The 23,419-nt window shown below is 43.6% G+C and overlaps 1 protein-coding gene across 1 annotated transcript in view; it reads left to right on the top strand.

Moving 5' to 3' along the window:
* Nucleotides 1–291: 291 nt before the first annotated feature.
* LOC126268059 (carboxypeptidase B-like) overlaps nt 292–23,419 on the top strand; it is a 62,294-nt gene continuing 39,166 nt past the window's right edge. Inside the window, exon 1 of the mRNA XM_049973493.1 lies at nt 292–373. Within this exon, the coding sequence (XP_049829450.1) occupies nt 297–373 (77 nt within the window). The 5' untranslated portion in view covers nt 292–296. The remainder of the gene's footprint in view (nt 374–23,419) is intronic.

Below are 23,419 nucleotides of genomic sequence, written 5' to 3'. Positions count from 1 at the left end.
ATATTGGCTGAAAAATTTGGAAATCAGTGTAAGTGAACATAGAAATGTTCGAAGGAAAGAGAGAAATGCCTATGGAAACCATTCTTTGCGGAGGGGGCGAGAGGGAGGTCAGAGGGTTCCTGGCGCTGGTGACTCCAACATCGCATTCGCATTTACGCCGGGATTTTGGAAGAGCGTGCGTGAGTAACAGCGGACAATGAGGTAAGCTGTCGCAATGGCCATCGGCGGCCCACTCAGTACGGTGATAACGCCGCCTATATATGCGAGGACTGCGCGCCACGGCGGCAAACGGCACAATGCGCGCCTCAGGACTAAGTCTGCTGCTGCTGGTAGCACTGCTAGCTACCGCGCTGGCAGCCGTCTCCTACCGGGGGTGAGTTAGTCTCGCATTTGTGCTGTGCTGGCATCTCTCAAATAGCATTCCGCACACACTTCTTATTTCAAACATTTCAGCCGTTGAAGAAAATAGAACTAATCTACATCTACAGCTGCATGACTACTCTACAATTCAAGCTTTCGTGCCTGGCAGGGTGTTCATCGAACCACTTTCAAACTGTTTCTCTAGCATTCCACTCTAGAATAGCACGAGGGAAAACGAACATTTAAATATTCCGCGCGAGCTCTGACTTATTTTATTGCGACGATCATTTTTCCCTACATGTCCGTTCGAAGGTAAAAAGTCGTGATTATCCTTTGCGGTTGAATCGTGATTTTTTTAAAATACTACATTAACAGATCTGTTGTAATGGTTTAATCAGTAGGAAGTACAACATTTTAGCCCAGTATGCTGGTTGTCGTAAACTGACCACTGCAATATATTCAGGTATTCTTGTGAAAGAATACCTTGGGTGTGCAGTTATGTACACTTTTATACTGCATTTTCAGCAGCCGTACATGTTTGAAACTAGAAGCTACTGGTATCGAGTGTAAAGTACCTTTGATGAAATCTGACGTATTATGTTTTATCGCGTCCAATTTTCATTTGCATTCAGATGAAAATAATGTCTTTCTTTTGTTTTTGCAGTGAAGTTTTGTATGTGGGAAAACAACTCGTGGTACGATTATTATAACAACTGTTCAATTTGCGAATGGGTGGATCAGTTAGTGGTAACAGAAATACCCTCCAGTATACCAGACGTACTCTCCGCCACACCTTTGAGGTGACTTGCGAAGTATTGATATGGATGTAGATAGAATTTTCGTGAAAAGATCTCACTTCAACAAAACACGCCTTTGTTTTAATGATAGCTACTTTAACTCGCCTATTATATCTGCGACACTCTCTCCCATTGTGATAATGCTACACGAGTTGCCCTTCTTTGAAGTTTTTCGAGGCCCCCAGTTAGTCCTATCTGGTGAGTAGTACTCTTGAAGAAGATCGATAAACATAGTGCAAGCAATTTCTTTACTAGATCTGCTGCCTCTTCTACTTACTCTGTTAATAAAATCCAATCTTGCGTGAACTTCATCGTTTCAAATTAAGTTGTTCTTAGTCGGAACTAGTTGCATTCCCAGAATTTAGATATGGGTGATTTATCGTGTAACCGAAATTAACGGTGTCTTTTTAGTACTCACTTGAATGATCTAACTGTTTTCATTATTTAGAGTCAATTGCCACTTTTCTAACCTTATGGATATTTTGTCCAAATGATTTTTATAATTGGTTTTGCTCTTCCCGTGACTTTACCAGACATTAAACAACAGCATCACCTGCAAACAATCCAAAAGGTATTCTCAGATTTTCTGCTTAATTGTTTATGTGGGTTAAGAACAGCGGAAGGCCTATAACACTTCCCTGGAGAACGCCAGATATGACTTCTGTCTCACTCGTCGACTTTCCGTCCGTTGCTCCGAGCTGCGAGCTTTCTGAAGGATTATCACGGATCCTGTCGTACAAATGAAGTGATACTCCACAGGGACGTAATTTGTTTAGAAGTCATTGATGGGAAACGAAGTCCATAGCTTTTTGGAAAACTAGAAATATGGAATCAATTTGTGATCTCTTGTAGGTAGCACTCATTACTTCGTGTGAAAAAGAGCTAGTTCTGTTTCACAAGAACGGTAGTTTTCTAAAAAAAAGTGGTTCAAATTGCTCTGAGCACTATGGGACTTAACTTCTGAGGTCATCAGTCCCCTAGAACTTAGAACTACTTAAACCTAACTAATCTGAGGACGTCACACACATCCATGCCCGAGGCAAGATTCGAACCTGCGACCGTAGCGGTCACGCAGTTCCAGACTGTAGCACCTAGAAACGCTCTGCCACCTCGGCCGACTAGTTTTCTGAATTCGTGTTGTGTATGTAGCAATAGATCGTTTTCTTCTATGTAATTCATAATCTTCGAACACAGCATATGTTGCACAATTGTACTGCAAATCAGTGTCAGTAACATAGGTAGGTAATTCATCGGATTACTCCTATTTCCTTTCTTTAGTATTAGTGTGATCTGTCCAATTTTTTAGTCTTTAGATAGGGTTCTTTCATCGAGCGAGCGGTTGCAAATCATTGCTAAGTATGGAGCTGTTACATCAGCGTACTCTCAAACGAACCTTGACTCGAAGGCTTGTCTTTATAAAACGATTTAAGCTGCTTCTCTTCAGCGAGGATATCTGCTTCTAAGTTGTTGATCTTCGCAGCTGTTCTTGGTTAGAATTCTGGAGCATTTATTTCGTTTTCTTTGCTGAAGACATTTCGGAAGAACATCTTTAGTAATTCCGTTGTAGTGCTATTATCATCAGTGCGTTACCATTGCTGTATGCGGCGAACATATTAATTGTATTTTTATTGATGTATTTTACATACGAGCAGAATCTCTTTGGATTTTAAAATTTCATTGTGGAATTATTAAAAACATTTCGCGTACAAGCACGCGTTAAATTTCGGGCTTCTGTAAAACATGGGTCTATTACGGTATTCTCTCTCAGTACGACGACCTTGCAATCACTGATCCCTGTAAATGATTATTTAGTGCTAAGAGATTCTCTATGTTTTCGCAACGATTTACACTTCGGCGAAAACATTCAGTACGATTTCGGACGATGTTTTATTTCGCTGCTGAACTGTCAAGGTGTATTTCATTGCATCCTCACTCTTCTAATTTTTCTTAGCATTCGTATGAACATATGTTTACCACTTCCAGTGGTACCAGTCTGCATCAATTATTTGTTTATTCGTTGGCAGTTAGATGGGCTTTTCCACTAAGTTCTGCTCTACGTAAATTTTCATTAACATATTTAACTTTAAATTTGATATCTGTAGCTGCGTACATACTTACCAATGAAAACATAAACAGTGATTGTTGTGTAATACGTCTTCATCTTTTGGACCAGTTACAATGAACTGAAATAGTGTGTCAACTAAAGCAAAGTTTGTAACTGAGAAAATCACTCCGCAGGGAATACATTGTTCAGTATTGGAATGTCGGTACTATCAACCAGCCATCTTCTGGGGTTCACGCAGATGCGCGCTCTTCCGTTTGATATCAGGAGGTGGAATGCGGCTGAAGTTAGGTAAACAATATATGAGAGATGATCGTATTCACTCACTGACAATGCGCATGGCGTCGTTACGTGTGGGCTATTAATCCACAAAGACACACAGTACTCTCCCGCTGAGTATACAAATCCGATTGTTGATACCCGAAGAGTGCCTATTGACGGTCCCAACGATTACCACAAAGTTTATGGAGAATATTGTTTCTGCATTTGAGCTTTGCAGATGTTCGTGTCAAGTGTTCCTTAGAAGAAAGTGTGCTATCAAACGTGAACCCAAGGTATTTTGGATGAATGCTATCGTGAAGTTTGTCCCCCTCAAAATAGACATTGAAGTCTCTGTGTGTCAATTTTCTGGAGAGGCGAAAGCATGAAGCTTCTGTTTTATTTGAGTTTGGTTTTAACAAAGGAAAAAGTTGGCTTAAGATGTGTAGATCAGAAGTTAGGATCTTTCTAGCTGATTCCCAGTTGTTGACCAGTCATCCTCAGAGTAAAAGTTTCTGGAAGGTGTTGGAGGAATATCATTTACATATAAATTAAACAAGAGAGGAGCAAAAACAGGTCCTTGTGGTAAGACATTATTCAATACTTTTGGACGGCTAGTGTCTTTCCTTACTGTTACTGTTAATGTCCTTTCAGGTAACACCTTATCAAACATTTCTGCTGTCCATCTGCGTGGAACAAGTTGTGATAATTTATAACGCGGTTCATGTGACCCTAAAATCTATGTCTTATGGTCGTTGGAAGCCCCTACAGAACTAATGACCTATCCTGCCTCCGTAACCGTCCATAATGGCGGAAATACTGCCGCTACAGGATTTTATGCATGAACTCATCTCACGTTCATATCCCAAGATTCATGTTGAACGATCTGGTTTGTCAAATCATTCGTTCGAGTTCTTCAGAACTTTCTACAAAATAATCGCTAACAATTGTGGTCTGGTGACTTGGCCCATTATAATCCATAAAAGTTTCATGAAATGCATGAATGGCTGCAAATGTCTCCAAGTAGCTGAACATAACCACTTCCAGCCAATGATCTGTTCAGCTGGACCAGAGGACCCAGTCCATTCCATGTAAACACAGCCCATATCATTACAGCCACACCACTTGCTTGCACATGCCTTGTTGACAATTTGGGTTCATGGCTTCGTGATGCCTGCGCCACACTAGAACCCTACCGTCAGCTCTTACCAACTGATGTCGGGGTTCATCCGACCAGGCAAGGATTCTCCAGTTGTCTAGGGTCCAGCCGATTCGCTGACGAGCTCAAGGAAGGAACGACAGATTTCACAGCACTGTCCTAACGGATACATTCGTTGTACGTCCTACATTAATTTCTGCGGTTATTTGACTCACTTGTTTGTCTGTTTGTACTGACAACTCTATGCAAACGGCACTGATCTCGATAGTTAAGTGAAGGCCGTCGGCCACTGAGTTGTCCGCGGTGAAGAGGTTCTGCCTGCAATTTGGTATTTTCGGCACACTCTTTACGCTGCAAATCTCGGAATATTAAACTGCCTAACAATTTCCGAAATGGAATGTCCCATGCGTCTTGCTCCAACTACTATTCCGCGTTCAAAGTATATTAATTCCCGTCGAACGGCCATAATCAATTCGGAAATCCTTTCACGTTTTTCTCCTGAGTACAAATGACCGCTCTGCTAATGCTCTGCCGCCTAATACTTTGTGTTCCGGCGTAAAGTCAAACGTCGGCACGCCTGTCGGGAACGTTAGAGCAGGGAGGGCTGTGAAGTAGGCTAAGAGAACATAAGCACCGCGCCGACTGGCCGCTGTCCAGTTCTACAGAAGCGTCAAAACCAGCGACTTGGGTGGAAGCATACACTGTATTACTTCACTTGTATTGGAATCTTTATACTGAAGTACACTGGATATATTGCGTGTCGCCCTTTGCTTGCGACACATCTATGTATTTCTCAAAGTCAGGTATTGTTATTGATTTATTTCGTAGTAAAACTCTTTGACACGATTTGCTTTAATTGTTGTCTATCGATCCGAGAAGCAGGTGTCCTAGACACCCAATCTTTTACAACTAGGCAGGATACAATACTTTGTGTGAGCGATACCACCGCCATCTGTATATGTGCATATGTCTATCGCATGACTTTTATCACTTCAATGTAAATGCTTAAATGTAACTGTAGAGATATGGTAAAATATGGTTCAAATGGCTCTGAGCACTATGGGACTTAACTTCTAAGGTCATCAGTCCGCTAGAACTTAGAAGTACTTAAACGTAACTAACCTAATGACATCACACACATGGATGCCCGAGGCAGGATTCGAACCTGCGACCGTCGCGGTCGCGCGGTTTCAGACGGTAGCGCCTAGAACCACGCGGCCACTCCGGCCGATTATGGTAAAATAGCTCAATGTCAGACATCTTAGAATACCTTGAAAATCTCAATAAATGACATTAAAAAATTGGGTAAGCGTGATGAATCAGGTAAATTGGTATATCTAGGGAAATGAGAGGAAGAGTTGAAGATCAAGAGAGGGGAAGCTGAGTTTATACGTTTAATAGTAAGTGCGGCGTGTCAGATGTTTATTAACATCAAGCCATGTTTCGGCCTTTTTGTACCAAGCGCAACGTGCCTCGTATCTGTGCGGCTGGTACCTGAGACATTTATTTAGCACACGTGGAGGAGACATCTAGAACCTGCAGATACGTTCTAGCTGATGCAGTATGACTATCACCATCTTGCTCCCAAGAGACAATTATCAGCTATTGTCTGTAAACCAAAATGCTTTTCACTAGATGAATGGGTTTTTAATGTTCCGCAGTTTGTGCCGTCATTTGCAAATATGTAATTTTTTAAAGTAGCGACGACAGAATTCATCGACAGACACACTTGCTCAAGATAGTTTGTTTCTTTATTACAAATCATTACGGGGCCTTTGTTGGCGCTCTGTGTTAAAAAAAAGCTTTAGCTGTTTGTTTCAAACGTTTGTCCTTTTTTAATCCCTTCCTCTCTTCGCTAGCTCGTTCCCATGTCTCTGAAAGACAAAAGAATTAAATACTAAAAGTGTAATCAATAGATGGTGCGCAGTCTCAGCCCTGTTTTTATCCCTAAGTGGTCTTTGTTTGACAACGCATGCAACTTTCTTGATATTCATTTTGTTACTAGAAGCAAAAAAAGTATTACATATGAAAGGGGTATCAATAAATGTTAAGAAGAAGTCTAAAACGAAAAAAGAGGCATGCTCTAAAATAATTTGCTAGCAACGGAGCTAAAACGCGTTTCTCATTATACGTCAACATGCACGGAGCTAAAAAGCGTTTCTCATTATACGTCAACATGCCTCTACCCCGACCTGTATTTTCCAGTGCGTTCTAATGTGTCTGGATACAAAAATTACAAAGCAAAAGTACTGAGGTTGCGTTAATATGGAACTGTTTTCATTGACTGAAATAACGTTTAAAAAATAAAATCTACAATACTGTTGTTAGTAGGAGCATGAACGTGAGTTTGTAATATTGATACTGGTTCCAAGTCTGCGGAAAGTACTAAATGCTTGAAACATCTCTCACTGTTTGAAAACAACGAAAGCTTATAACTGGAGAATTGAGCGTTCTGGTGCCAAAGGGATCTGTCCCCATAAGTAGATGACTGGGAAAATAAAAAGAACAAGTTGTGTTATAACAAATTCTAAGTTTTAAATTCTATATGTCTACCACACAATGTATCTAAAATCAATAAACTAATAACATTTTATACCTCTACTTTTTCGGACACTAACTCTATTTTGAAGGCAGTAAATTAGTGTTACAAATGGGCGAATTCGAATCGGAACCGTTAAATCATTTTAATTTTTTTTTGAAATATTAAGTCTCTTCGGCACATTCATTGGAATCTTTATTGCTAGCTGCTGTAAAACCACCATAATACTGATAATAACTTAATGAAGAAAAAAAATTAATGAACAATAAATCTCATAGTTTCAAGGCAGCAGAGTCTCTCCTTTGAAAGACAGGAGCTCAGTATCATCATTACTTTCGCCCTTTGTTGCTTCATTTTTTCCCAACACAACCTGAAGCTTTAGCTTCTTCCTTCATTTACATGATATTCATGCTTTCTAACGTTTCAATATTCTAACATATATTCATATAATTAACAATGAGAATATTAGTCTCAAATTATAAGCTTCCAAAGCAATGGTGAAATCAAGAGGGCGCAACATAATGTGTACATTTTAATATTCCGGAGAGGAAAATAATGTGAAATGTCATTCTGTTGTCTGAATCAGTATCCATTCTTTTCAGATGTGGGATAACCATTTGGTACTGAGACTCTTGGAATCTTAAAATCAGTGCTTTCCTATTAGTAGCTGTGGATGGCAGGTGGAGAGTACCACTTATTTCAGGACTTGATACACTCATGTTCAAAAACATCAGAACACCTTGAACAACTAGAGGTAGGGCGTTCATATTAACAGGGCATGTACATTAATATGTTCTCCATAAATGGTTAGCATCTGAAACATGTCGGCCCGCGGGCTTAAGGCCAACACCGATATCGGAGCGCAATACCGCCTGCCGGTAAAATGTTCCTGCCGCTCTCGTTGTCGCTATAAACCGAAGGTTATGGATCAGTGGCTGGCCTGGTGACCGAGCGGTTCTGGACGCTACAGTCTCGAACCGCGCGACCGCTACGGTCGCAGGTTCGAATCCTGCCTCGGGCATGGATGTGTCTGATGTCCTTAGGTTAGTTAGGTTTAAGTAGTTCTGAGTTCTAGCGGCTGATGACCTCAGAAGTTAAGTCCCATAGTGCACAGGGCCATTTGAACCATTTAATGGATCAGTGTGACTCGAGCAGACATGTAGAATGCCTCGCAGACGCATGAGCGAAACATACTGTCAAACTAGTGGGTTTCAAAGAGAGCGCATTATTAGCATGGGAGACTGTGATGTAGCCAACCGAGAAATTGCTGCTCGTGCGGGACGAAATGTTTCCGCAGCACAACGGATGTTTGCAGAATGGTTCACGGAAGGCTGCAGAACAAGACGAGATGCGTCAGGTCGTACCACTCATACGCCTCCCCGAGAAAATCGACGCCTCATCTGAATGGCACTGCATGGTAGATCTACGTCCTCCTCGGTTCTGGCATAACAGTGGAACAGTGTAGCACATCGTAGACTATCAGGGTGACAGTCTGTCGCCGTTTATCTTGGCATGGGTTACGTGCACATCGTCCACTTCTCTGCTTACCTTTGACGAATGTGCAGAAACATGCTATATGGCGATGATGTTTGGAACGACGTCGCTCGGGACAGGAATGTCATCAGATAGTGTTTTCGGACGAATCCAGGTTCTGTTTGTTTGAAAACGATGACCGCATTTTGGTTTGCCGCAGACAGGGGGAGTGCCCTCACAGTGACTGCATTCCCCCAAGACGAACAGCGCCAACAGAAGGCCTTATGGTGTGTGCTGTTGGGTACAGCCACAAATCACAGTAGGTAGTTGTCCAGGGCACTGTGACCAATGTCATATACGTGAATGACATCAGCAACCCGAACCCATACCCTTTCTGCACAACACTCTAGATGCCAACTTCCAGGTTTCACAGGCTGTCAGTCTTTTGCCCTGGCCCAACGGATCACTAGACTTGTCGCCAATCGAAAATGTATAAGATGTGGTGTAACGACGGCGGCAGTGCTGAAACCAATGCCAACCACCCCCGATAAATTTTGGAACCAGGTGAATATAGCACGGATGGCTGTATCACAGGACGCCATTCGTGTCTTATACGCGTTGAGGCCACCACGCGTGAAACAAGTTATCGGCATCCATGGCAGATCCGGTGCCTATGCTGAACCGAGGCCACAGAAATGCTCGTCATTTCTGAAAAACATACCAATATGTATGTCCTACGAATATGAACTTTCTACCTCTAGTCATTCGAGGTGTTCCGTTTTTTGTCCGGAACGTGAGTGTACATGACGAAATGAGCTCCGAAAACCTCCAAAAATTCATTTCTTTTCGGTGTCATATCTTTCTGTGACATCAGTCTTTTAGACTAACTGGTTAAAAGAAATTGCTGAAAATTCGAGTCATTATTTCAGAGTGGCTACTTAAAGCTCTGCTAGATGATATTGTAAAGTGAGTCATGATAGTTTCTCAACGGGTGATGGCGATTATCTTACATGATTTAGAGCACGCCATGTACGATAAGGCCGGGGGGAATTTTGAAGTAGAAAGATAATTTTTTTACGAGATAATGCCACTATATACGAGAGATAAGAATTCAATCTGATATGCTGAACATTTCGTAAACAAAATGGACTGGGTTCCCTAGAAACTCAAGCCCATTATCCAGACGAATACAACAGGTTATCACGTTGTCTTGAGTAATTGATTTTAAGTACCCACAAAAAGTTCAAACAGCTGTCGAGATATGGTAAAATAGCTTAGGATACCTTGAAAATCTCAATAAATGACTTTAAAAACTTGCTTTGGAAACTTATAAAATCCACTTAGTTTTTAATGTCATTTATTGAGATTTTCAAGGTATCCTGTTTCCAAAGCAATGCTGAAATCAAGAGAGCGTAACATAATGTCTGCATTTTAATATTACGGAGAGGAAAATGATTTGAATCGTCATTCTGTTGTCAGAATAGAAGGTCGCAATCCGTTCTCTTCAGATGTGGGATATTCATCTGGTACTGAAACTCTTACCACCTTAAAATCAGTGTTTTCCTATTAGTAGCTGTGGATGGCAGGTGGAAAGTACCACTTATTATAGATTTAAGCACTTGATACAATCATGTAAAAAAAGATAAAAAAACACCTTGAACAATTAGAGGCAGGGCTTTCATATTCCCAGGACTTGTACATTAATATGTTCTGTAGAAATGGTTAGCATCTGAGCCATGTCGGCCCGCAGGTTTAAGGCCAACACCGATATCGGGGCGCAATACCACCTGCCGGTAAAATGTTCCTGCAGCTCTCGTTGTCGCTATAACCCGAAGGTAACGAATTAGTGTGACTCGAGCAGACATGTAGAATGCCTTGCAGACGCATGCGCGAAACGTACCGTCAAACTAGTGGGTTTGAAAAAGAGCGCATTGTTGGCATGGGAGACTGTGATGCAGCCAATCGGGAAACTGCTGCTCGTGTGGTACGAAATGTTTCAGCAGCACAACGGATGTTTGCAGAATGGTTCACGGAAGGCCGTAGAACAAGACGAGATGGGTTAGGTCGTACCACTCAAACCACTCCCCGTGAAGATCGTCGCCTCATCCAAATGGCATTGCAGGATAGATCTGCGACCTACTCGCTTCTGGCGTACCAGTGGAAAAGTGTAGCACATCGTAGACCATCAGGGTGACAGTCTGCCGCCGTTTATTTTGGCAAAGGTTACGTGCGCATCGTCCACTTCTCTGTTTACCTTTGACTAATGTACAGAAACATTCTAGATGGCGATGATGTTAGGATGTTCTATGCGAGAGGCGTTCAATGAATTCGAAAGTAAAGTTCTATGTACAGTCTTGGCAGAAAATACTAAGAAATTTTGATCTTATGTCAAGGCGGTAGGTGTCCAGACACTCTGTGATAAAACTAGTACTGAAACAGAGCATGACAGACTAAAGGCCAAAATACTAAATATCTTTTTCCAAAGCTGTTTCGCAGAGGAAGACTGCTCTTTAGTTCCTTCTCTAGATTGTCGCACAGATGACAAAATGGCAGATATCGAAATAGATGACAGAGGGATAGAAAAACAATTAAAATTGGCCAAATGAGGAAAGGCCGCTGGACCTGATGGGATACCAGTTCGATTTTACACAGAGTACGCGAAGGAACTTGCCCCCGTTCTTGCAGCGGTGTACCGTAGGTCTCTAAAAGAGCGTAGCGTTCCAAAGGATTGGAAAAGGGCACAGGTCATCCCCGTTTTCAAGAAGGGACGTCGAACAGATGTGCAGAACTATAGACCTATATCTCTAACGTCGATCAGTTGTAGAATTTTGGAACACGTATTATGTTTGAGTATAATGACTTTTCTGGAGACTAGAAATCTACTCTGTAAGACTCAGCATGTGTTTTGAAAAAGACGATCGAGTGAAACCCAGCTCGCGCTATTATTCCACGAGACTCAGAGGGCCACAGACACGTATTCCCGGGTAGATGCCGTGTTTCTTGACTTCCGCAAGGTGTTTGATACCGTTGCTCACAGTCGTTTAATGAACAATGTAAGAGCATATGGACTATCAGACCAATTGTGTGATTGGATTGACGAGTTCCTAGATGACAGAACGCAATATGTCATTCTCAATGGAGAGAAGTCTTCCTAAATAGGAGTGATTTCAGGTGTGCTGCAGGGGAGTGTCGTAGGAGCGTCGCTAATCACAATATACGAGTATATAAATAAGCTTGTGGATAACATCTGAAGTTCACTGAGGCTTTTTGCAGATGATGCTGTAGTATATCGAGAGGCTGTAACAATAGAAAATTGTACTGAAATGCAGGAGGATCCGCAACGAATTTACGCATGGTGCAGGGAATGGCAATTGAATCCTTAATGTAGACAAGTGTGATGTGCTGCGAGTACATAGATAGAAAGATCCTTTATCATTTAGCTACAATATAGCAGGTCACCAACAGTAATTCCATGAATTACCTGGGAGTAGGCTTTAGGAGTGATTTAAAATGGAATGACCATATAAAATTAGTCGTCGGGAAAGCAGATGCCAGACTGAGATTCATCGGAAGAATCCTAAGGAAATGCAATCATAAAACAAAGGAAGTAGGTTACAGTACACTTGTTCGCCCACTGCTTGAATACTGCTCACCGGTGTGGGATCCGTACCAGATAGGGTTGATAGAAGAGATCAAACGGACAGCAGTGCGCTTCGTTACAGGATCATTTAGTAATCGCGAAAGCATTACGGAGATGATAGATAAACTCCAGTGGAAGACTCTGCATGAGAGACGCTCTGTAACTGGGTACGGTCTTTTGTTGAAGTTTCGAGAACATACCTTCACCGACGAGTCAAGCGGTATATAGCTCCCTCCTACGTATATCTCGCGAAGAGTCCATTACGATAAAATCAGAGAAATAAGAGCCCACACAGAGGCATACCGACAATCTTTCTTTCCATGAAAATTACGAGACTGGAATAGAAGGGAGAACCGATAGAGGTACTCAGGGTACCCTCCGCCACAAACCGTCAGGTGGCTTGCGCAGTATGGATATAGAAGTAAATGTAGACGTCGCTGGGCACAGGAAAGGCATCAGATAGTGTTTTCGGACGAATCCAGGTTCTGTCTGTTTGAAAGTGATGACCGCATTTTGGTTTGCCGCAGACAGGGGGAGTGCCCTCACAGTGACTGCATTCCCCCAAGACGTACAGCACCAACAGAAGGCCTTATGGGGTGGATTGCTGTTCGGTAGAGCCGCAAATCACAGTAGGCAGGTGTCCAGGGCACTGTGACCAGTGTGATATACGTGAATGACGTCAGCAACCCGAATCCATACCCATTCTGCGCAACGCCCCAGATGCCACTTTCCAACAAGACTTTTAACGATCACATGTTGCTGCACGAACACATGCCTTCTTGGTCTCACAGGCTGTCAGCCTTTTGACCTGGCCCACCGGATCACCAGACTTGTCACCAATCGAAAATGTTTAAGATGTGGTGTAACGACGGCTGCAGAGCTGGAACCAATGCCAACCACCACAGATAAACTTTGCAACCAGGTGAATATAGCACAGATGGCTGTAACACAGGACGCTATTGGTGTCTTATACGTGTTGATGCCATTACGCATGAATCAAGTTATCAGGATCCATGGCTGACCCTGTGCCTATTGAGCTACAGGATACATGCTGAACCGAGGTCACAGAAATGCTAATCATTTCCGCAGAACATACCAATATACATGGTGTTTCACTAAATGTGTTTGCCTCTGTACGTTACGAAGTAATAGGTGGCGGAAATACACTCCTGGAAATGGAAAAAAGAACACATTGACACCGGTGTGTCAGACCCACCATACTTGCTCCGGACACTGCGAGAGGGCTGTACAAGCAATGATCACACGCACGGCACAGCGGACACACCAGGAACCGCGGTGTTGGCCGTCGAATGGCGCTAGCTGCGCAGCATTTGTGCACCGCCGCCGTCAGTGTCAGCCAGTTTGCCGTGGCATACGGAGCTCCATCGCAGTCTTTAACACTGGTAGCATGCCGCGACAGCGTGGACGTGAACCGTATGTGCAGTTGACGGACTTTGAGCGAGGGCGTATAGTGGGCATGCGGGAGGCCGGGTGGACGAACCGCCGAATTGCTCAACACGTGGGGCGTGAGGTCTCCACAGTACATCGATGTTGTCGCCAGTGGTCGGCGGAAGGTGCACGTGCCCGTCGACCTGGGACCGGACCGCAGCGACGCACGGATGCACGCCAAGACCGTAGGATCCTACGCAGTGCCGTAGGGGACCGCACCGCCACTTCCCAGCAAATTAGGGACACTGTTGCTCCTGGGGTATCGGCGAGGACCATTCGCAACTGTCTCCATGAAGCTGGGCTACGGTCCCGCACACCGTTAGGCCGTCTTCCGCTCACGCCCCAACATCGTGCAGCCCGCCTCCAGTGGTGTCGCGACAGGCGTGAATGGAGGGACGAATGGAGACGTGTCGTCTTCAGCGATGAGAGTCGCTTCTGCCTTGGTGCCAATGGTGGTCGTATGTGTGTTTGGCGCCGTGCAGGTGAGCGCCACAACCAGGACTGCATACGACTGAGGCACACAGGGCAAACACCCGGAATCATGGTGTGGGGAGCGATCTCCTACACTGGCCGTACACCTCTGGTGATCGTCGAGGGGACACTGAATAGGGCACGGTACATCCAAACCGTCATCGAACCCATCGTTCTACCATTCCTAGACCGACAAGGGAATTTGCTGTTCCAACAAGACAATGCACTTCCGCATGTATCCCGTGCCACCCAACGTGCTCTAGATGATGTAAGTCAACTACCCTGGGCAGCAAGATCTCCGGATCTGTCCCCCATTGAGCATGTTTGGGACTGGATGAAGCGTCGTCTCACGCGGTCTGCACGTCCAGCACGAACGCTGGTCCAACTGAGGCGCCAGGTGGAAATGGCATGGCAAGCCGTTCACAGGACTACATCCAGCATCTCTACGATCGTCTCCATGGGAGAATAGCAGCCTGCATTGTTGCAAAAGGTGGATATACACTGTACTAGTGCCGACATTGTGCATGCTCTGTTGCCTGTGTCTATGTGCCTGTGGTTCTGTCAGTGTGATCATGTGATGTATCTGACCCCAGGAATGTGTCAATAAAGTTTCCCGTTCCTGGGACAATGAATTCACGGTGTTCTTATTTCAATTTCCAGGAGTGTACATACCAGACTCGCAGGGATATTGGGGCGTCAAACCGATCTCCAACCAGGGAATATATCACCGAGTACCGTCTCGATCTAGTAAACATGCAATTCATGTCCCCCACCATACCAAATCATCCCCTTTACATCAGCGAACCGAAGTCACTCTCAGAATTGATGTGCAAGGAGAGGCTCGTCTCCCTTCGGCACAAACGAGTTACTGTTTCTGCTTTCTTGCTCGCATACAGAAAGCAGAACAAACACTCTCCGAATGTGGAAGTGACTTGATACAGCCGAATGCAGTTCTGTATTACACCCCTCGAACAGTGCTGCATTTGGGCTAGGTGTTGGCAGCTGTGCTACATTTACAATTAATTTTAGAACACAGAACGAGCTGTTATGTCATGATCGCATGGATAAATCTGGCCTAAAATCAATAGAATTTCGAAAAATGACGATGGAATACGTATAAATTGACCGAATATAGACCCAAATGTGGCGAAATTGAGGAAGTACTTTGCTATCTTCTGGTTCGCACAGAACAATTTGTACATGGGAGCAACTATGCGACAACAGGAGGAATCTGGGGAAACGTGGACATGAAACGAAAGGAATAAGGGAGGCGGTCAATTTTTTCCCATTGAGGCATCATTATACTGCATATCTATTGAGGTACCAGTGACTCACGCGAGTTGACTACTGTATTTGATGCTTTTTGGGATGACAGAGAACGATTCATTTCTAAACTTACTTCCATCTGCGTTAAAGGATTGGGATGGAGTTGTAACGAGGTATGATTTAATGGCTGACATATTCATTCTATAGAACGGTAAGTTGGTCGAGGTCAGTGTTTTTTCAAGTGTTCTGTCCGGATGCATCAGTCACGTGACATAGCCCGCGTTCTACTCATATACAGCCACGTTTTCCGTACAGGTTTTAAGGCACTGTCTACTTGAGATCATCAATGGTAAACCTGGCTGTCCCCTGTTGTTCCAGCACTCACTTTGTGACTCTCAAACATAGGGGTGAGGTAGCAAATCCTAATAAAATCTTATCGAATTTATAGTGTGCTGGCAAAGGCATGTAGTTTTGCAACTCCTCTATGCTGGTGGATGTTTCCTACACTAAGAAATAGTATTTGTGTCATGTGATGTAGGCTGTGTAGCATGATTCATGATTTGTCCACATGTATATGAGCGTCGCAAAGTAATGGACGTGGTTGTTTAACAATGGTGCAGAAATACAGAACCATGCTGTAATTTCATTGGCTGAAAGCATCACGAGACCGACGCGACGAGACGTTTTGTTGATGTGACAATTCTTTGAGAGTGGTGGTTTGGGCATCGAGCAACTGGAAAAATCCGTTGAAATTACGGAAAACATGGAAAAATTACGAAAATTGATGGAAGATAAGTAAAACTGATGATAACAGGATAAAAAATGGTGATGCGTGAAGGTACTTACATGCTCGCCATTCCATTCCTCCAACGATGGAATTGACAATTGATGATGCATACTACCCAGTCCTGTCACTCCCTGCAGAATATCCTGTTGTGCATGTGCGATTATGCACTGTAAGTCATAAAAAATGAAATATGCAGTGTCCAAAGACTTGGAGATCAGGATGACTACCACTTAGGATACTGAATCAAGTGATCACATACTTGGGTGCAATACTCACCACCAATGTCATCAGCTAGGGATAGCCGTTTGCAAACGCTCCACAACAATGTGGCGAACTCTTCCAATTTCCATATACCGAGATGTCTTCTACATTTTTGTCAATAATAAACATCTCCGCTGTCTTTTATTTCAACCATTCTATGTGTTGTGTGAGGAGTTTAGTTTATACCATGCAATGTTCAGCTTTCTGTACAAGTCAGTGGAAATAGAAATATGTTACTATCAGTTTAGTACCTGACGTGGGCCTTAAATTCATGGTAGAATAAAATGTATGGCTGTGTACACAGCTATAGTCATACACTGCTTGGATGTATAACAGCAGAAAAACAATGTTTGAAACTGCTTATGAAACAACAACACAAGTACCATCTATTGTGACTGATAGTCTGTGGGATATCGTCTTCCTGTAATACAGGCATCAAAACTTTACACAGGTCCATGGGAGACTTCAATCACTGGCCATCTGCTCCAGTGATCCAGTACATATATACACTCCTGGAAATGGAAAAAAGAACACATTGACACCGGTGTGTCAGACCCACCATACTTGCTCCGGAAACTGCGAGAGGGCTGTACAAGCAATGATCACACGCACGGCACAGCGGACACACCAGGAACCGCGGTGTTGGCCGTCGAATGGCGCTAGCTGCGCAGCATTTGTGCACCGCCGCCGTCAGTGTCAGCCAGTTTGCCGTGGCATGGCATACGGAGCTCCATCGCAGTCTTTAACACTGGTAGCATGCCGCGACAGCGTGGACGTGAACCGTATGTGCAGTTAACGGTTTTTGAGCGAGGGCGTATAGTGGGCATGCAGGAGGCCGGGTGGACGTACCGCCGAATTGCTCAACACGTGGGGCGTGAGGTCTCCACAGTACATCGATGTTGTCGCCAGTGGTCGGCGGAAGATGCACGCAGCGGACCGCAGCGACGCACGGATGCACGCCAAGACCGTAGGATCCTACGCAGTGCCGTAGGGGACCGCACCGCCACTTCCCAGAAAATTAGGGACACTGTTGCTCCTGGGGTATCGGCGAGGACCATTCGCAACTGTCTCCATGAAGCTGGGCTACGGTCCCGCACACCGTTAGGCCGTCTTCCGCTCACGCCCCAACATCGTGCAGCCCGCCTCCAGTGGTGTCGCGACAGGCGTGATTGGAGGGACAAATGGAGACGTGTCATCTTCAGCGATGAGAGTCGCTTCTGCCTTGGTGCCAATGATGGTCGTATGCGTGTTTGGCGCCGTGCAGGTGAGCGCCACAATCAGGACTGCATACGACCGAGGCACACAGGGCCAACACCCGGCATCATAGTGTGGGGAGCGATCTTCTACACTGGCCGTACACCTCTGGTGATCGTCGAGGGGACACTGAATAGTGCACGGTACATCCAAACCGTCATCGAACCCATAGTTCTACCATTCCTAGACCGGCAAGGGAACTTGCTGTTCCAACAGGACAATGCACGTCCGCATGTATCCCGTGCCACCCAACGTGCTCTAGAAGGTGTAAGTCAACTACCCTGGCCAGCAAGATCTCCGGATCTGTTCCCCATTGAGCATGTTTGGGACTGGATGAAGCGTCGTCTCACGCGGTCTGCACGTCCAGCACGAACGCTGGTCCAACTGAGGCGCCAGGTGGAAATGGCATGGCAAGCCGTTCCACAGGACTACATCCAGCATCTCTACGATCGTCTCCATGGGAGAATAGCAGCCTGCATTGTTGCAAAAGGTGGATATACACTGTACTAGTGCCGACATTGTGCGTGCTCTGTTGCCTGTGTCTATGTGCCTGTGGTTCTGTCAGTGTGATCATGTGATGTATCTGACCCCAGGAATGTGTCAATAAAGTTTCCCCTTCGTGGGACAATGAATTCACGGTGTTCTTATTTCAATTTCCAGGAGTGTATTTATTGCGGTAGGTCACCATAAGAAACGTTACACACTCTGCGGAGCTATGAACATAGTTCATTGAGCATGAAAAGTCACATAGTTTATTGTGTTATTATCCAAAGAGTTACAGCAAAATGACAAAAATTTTTAAACGGAATAACAGTTGTTTCAATCATGCACTAGAAGCAGTAACACCAGCTGTGTATACATCAATTTATATTATATTCCTATCACTTTTAGTTTGGGAGTTACAACCCTTTAAAAATTCAGGGGAAGGTACCACACGCCGTACGTAATACATGGCTGTGTGGTGGGCGATGGACGTTTTAGCGGTGGGAACTTGATTCAAATGAGATGTTCAAATGTGTGTCCATGTTCCTGAATGCACAATGTAACACGCCTCCTAAAGGATCTGCGGACGAGATGTAACACGTCCTATGAATATGAACTTTCTGTCTAGTCATTCAAGGTATTCCGTTTTTTTTTTTTTAGTTTCTTTTTTTTCATCCGGGATGTGAGTGTTCATGATGACATGAGCTCCGGAAACCTCCAAAAATTCATTTCTTTCCGAGGTCATATCTTTCTCTGACATCAGTCTCCACCTTTAGACTAACTGGTTAATCAAATCTGGCCCCCACAAAAGTAATCGGACCATGTAGTGCATCTTGCTTGGCAGTTCCATTAACCCCATCAGCACCCGGTTTGAATTCTACAGTAGAAACTGCTTTATAGACGGGTAGACGAGAACGTCTCCATCTTCTCCTGTAACGAGGCATCTCGGTGAGCCGTTCAATGCAGTTGCCTGTGCAGCAGCCGCGCGACGAATGACTCCGTCTAACCGGAAACACCACTTATATAGCGCGAGCTTATCGCACTTCCGGTTTGGAGCAATTGCCCGGCCAGTGCTTAGTAAATCTAGGGCACTGGCCCTGAGAGCTACAACACCAAGACGAATCGCTTCTCGGCTTTTGGCAAGATCAATGTGTAGTTTTTTTTCTTTTGATAAGGAAAAAGGAAAGGAAAAACTTTATTCAACTATGATAATAAATACAAATATCACCCTGCAAATCAAATTTATTTTGAAACGGGCCTTCAACTTTGACCCAAATATAAACACCCTCACTAGATGCAACACGTCTTCTATTCCTGGTACGAAGAGATAACGCCTTGACGAGATAAGAAGTACCATAATCTCTGTTAGGTACCTCACCAATACTCCATGTCCTGTATGCAATAATGTCTCTCTCGGGAAAGGCTTCAAGGCCACCCAACGCGGCATCACCAGTGCGAACAAAAGCAACTGTCAGCCGACCAGAACCACCAAAAACTTCGGTAGTCTTGATACTAAAATCCGAGTCATTATTTCAGAGTGGCTACTTAAAGCTCTGCTAGATAATATTGTAAAGTGAGTCATGATAGTTTCTCAACGGGTGATGGCGATTATCTTACATGATTTAGAGCAGACCATGAGTGATGAGGGCAGGGGGAATTTTGAAGTAGAAAGATAATTTTTTTACAAGATAATGCTCTTATATACGACAGATAAGAATTCAATCTGATATGCTGAACACTTCGTCAACAAAATGGACTGGATTCCCTAGAAACTCAAGCCCATTAATCAGGCGAATAAAAGAGGTTATCGCGTTCTCTTGAGTAAATGATAAGTATTCACAAACAGTTCGAACAGCTTGCATGTTCTTCGATTTTTCGTAGTGGATTATTATAGACCAGTCTATGAAATTTTTTCCTCTAAGCTTAATGGAGCTATGAATTACCCATCTGTTCCTTTTTCTTTCATGCTACTAAATACGATATTTAAGATTGACTAGAGATACCAACTGCAAATGGATGTGGGATGCAGTAGTTATTCAGAGATGAAGGGAGTTGCACAGGATAGAACAGCATATAGATCTGCATGGAACAACTCTTCTGGTTGAAGACCACAAGAGCAACATTACTAATGAACCTCTACTTGCGACATTAGTGCTTCTAATCCAGTAAGGACATTGTGCATAGAGGAAGACAGAGATTGGAATACGTCAAGCAAATAATTGAGGACGTAGGTTGAAAGTGTTACTCTGAGATGAAGAGGTTAGCACAGGAAAGGAATTCGTGACGGGCCGCATCAAACCAGTCAGTAGACTGATAACCAAAAACAAAAGTCCAGTAGTAAGTTTGCTTGTGTCTATAAGTTCACATAGCGCTGTAAATTTATATTGGCTGGATGGAATGTCGTAAGTAGACTCAGCGAACGCTGGGGCTACAAATGAAAGATCTGCGAAAATTTTACATTTAGTATGAGGAAACGAAACACTCATTCTCGTATCAGACTGAACAACAAAAAAGATTATGTATGTACCTCAATACTGTTGAAACAAAGACAAATGTTTACAGACACAATTTAAATAATGACATCAGATGCCAGTGAGTACTGAGGAAAGTTGAAAATATGTGCTGAAAAGAACAAACAGTACATTTATATTGAAGTTGGAGTCGAGTACGTGATGACTTCAATGCGGATGCTCACCACTCTCGAACTCTTAGGAATGGAAGAAATGTCGCGAGTGATGAGTATAATGGCCAAAGGGCACTACATGAGTTGTGTGGGAATTTGAGTCTGGCAGGAGGTGTTCTAGGGTCGTCCGTGTAGAAGCACTCGTCACTTGTGTGGGGGGCGCAATGGTCAGAGTATCTGCCTATTAGGCAGGAGACGTTGGATCGCATCCCGAAACGGCACAAATTTTTAAGTTTCCCCATTGAGTATTAAGTCCATACCCACTGGCAGCTAATGTCATTAATTCATTTATGTCTTGATTCATAGTGGCTGCAGGATCAAAATGGTATTTGCTTTTTTTTTCGAACGTGTCCATAAGAATGGAGGCCATAGTTACAAATGTTTCTTTATGTTGTGAGACGTTGCAGTATCTCAGTACTGTTTCCTGTTTCCGAGACTCGTAAGAGTGTTATAAGCACGTGAGGGGAGTGGCGTACATGTAATGAGCAACAGAGACCCCAGCCTAATACTTCACTTCCTGTTGACTAGTCTTGGAAAGTCTTTCACGACACATCGAAGTGTTGGGAGGCCAGTCACGTTCCTTTAGTTACTTCTACGTCTGTCCGTGATTCCCCATACAAAATAACGTGATGCGTTCTCCCTGCCAAGAAATCCTCAGTCCAGTCACACGTGATCAGGACTACTGCGTCTGTCTGATAACTTTGATACATGGCTTTCAAATGTCGTGCGAACAAAACACGAGTTGTGTTTCGCATAACCAACATGTACGGAATCCATGCTGTTTGGCATGAGAGAGGTATTTCTGTTTGAGGTACCTCATGACGTTTGAGCGCAGAATATTTTCTAAGCTGCTGCCACTGATAGATGTCAGCGATATTAGATGGTAATTTTGTGATCACTTTAGCTGCCCTTCTTTTACAAGGATGTAAAGTCTGCTTTCGTCCATTAGTCACTTATTAGTGACTGCGTCTTGTTAAAGTGATGTACTGTGCATTATGTTTTGTAAAGGGGTTAACTCAGCTACAGATTTCGTTCGACAGGAATTCCAACGCGCTCGGTGTTCCTTTCTTTATTCTAGCAATTTAAGCTATTTCTTATCGCCCCTGACACTAATAGCTATATCATTCAACTATTTTGGAGTAGCTCACCAAGTCAAGCTAAAATTTTCCGAGTCCTAACAGTCTAAGGTTACATCAATGTGGCTTGAAGTCATGAACGTCCTCCAAAGAAATTTGGAAATTCGTGGTAAGTTCATATGGGATCAAACACACACCCATGCCCGAGAGAGGACTCGAACCTCCGACGAGGAGAGCCGCGCGGACCATGGCAAAGCGCCTGAGACCGCGCGGCGACCCCGGTCGGCTGTCCAGTGAAGCCCCATTTAAGGACTAGAGTTCGTGGAAGGAATACTAGCATGGAATTTCTTAGCAGAACCGACTGATGTGTATATGTTACAAATAATATCAAGTATTGTGATCATTACCTACAATGTGACTTGTAAAATGATTTCTCTTCCATGATTCATGGTAACAACAGCGTAGAAATTATCTTTTGCATCTCATTTTATCGAAAACTTACATATTTTGTGAAAGTTCGTTGTTCTCTTTGAAACGAAAATATGTTTAAAATTATTTGACTTATTTCACATCCAAGAGGACTGTTTCACTAGGGATCTTTAGAAAGTACTTAAGCATATCTGTTATTATTTGTAAATGTTTATTGCGTGTTCTTGTTTTATGGACTGTTCTACATCCTGGAGGTTCCCCCTCACTATGGCTACGTTGCATCGAGTAGTACACCTAATCTAATGTTTCAAGTGACACGAGGACAAACTGAGTCAGTACTCGTTTATCTTCGTAAATAGACATTTGAAAAACAACATTCGACTTCAGCATGACTGAGATTGCTTTGCTACTCTCACTTTCGCTGAACGTGTCATCCAAGAGTTTCTATCTTTGGTGCCACTGAAAGACTTATTTCAGAAGCGCATTTTATTTAGGAAATATCTATATGCTAGCTTTATTTTGCTTCCACTTTGTACTTCACCCTGTTTCTTCAGCCACGTCAAAATTTGATTGGCAGAGTTTCTGTAGTGAGGGAGTCTCTCCCATCATCTAGATTTCCATATATTTTCCGTCCCATTATCGGCGCTAATAAATTTTAAAAAGCAGTATGCACTAACCGTGCAAATACCGGAGAACCTTTTGCAAATTTTTCAAATAAATTCGAGGTTGAGGAATTTGTCGAAAATTTATTGGCAGCAAATGTTTCAGATTGCAAAGCAATGGCCAACACAAAGACTCAGCAGCACACAGATTTGCGTGGCAGGGGATCGTCTGTATCAACAAGAAGCTCAATCAATACAGAGTTGGTATATATTTTACTTCTTATATTTCTGCAAACATGTTCTAGTTTTCACGAAGGCTATTGTTTCCTGTCTGACACAAAGTACCCGTACACTACTCAGTAATGCGGAA

The sequence above is a fragment of the Schistocerca gregaria genome, chromosome 4, assembly GCF_023897955.1.
Source record: "Schistocerca gregaria isolate iqSchGreg1 chromosome 4, iqSchGreg1.2, whole genome shotgun sequence".
Classification (NCBI taxonomy): Eukaryota; Metazoa; Arthropoda; class Insecta; order Orthoptera; family Acrididae; genus Schistocerca; species Schistocerca gregaria.
This window is presented reverse-complemented; position numbering and strand designations above follow the sequence as displayed.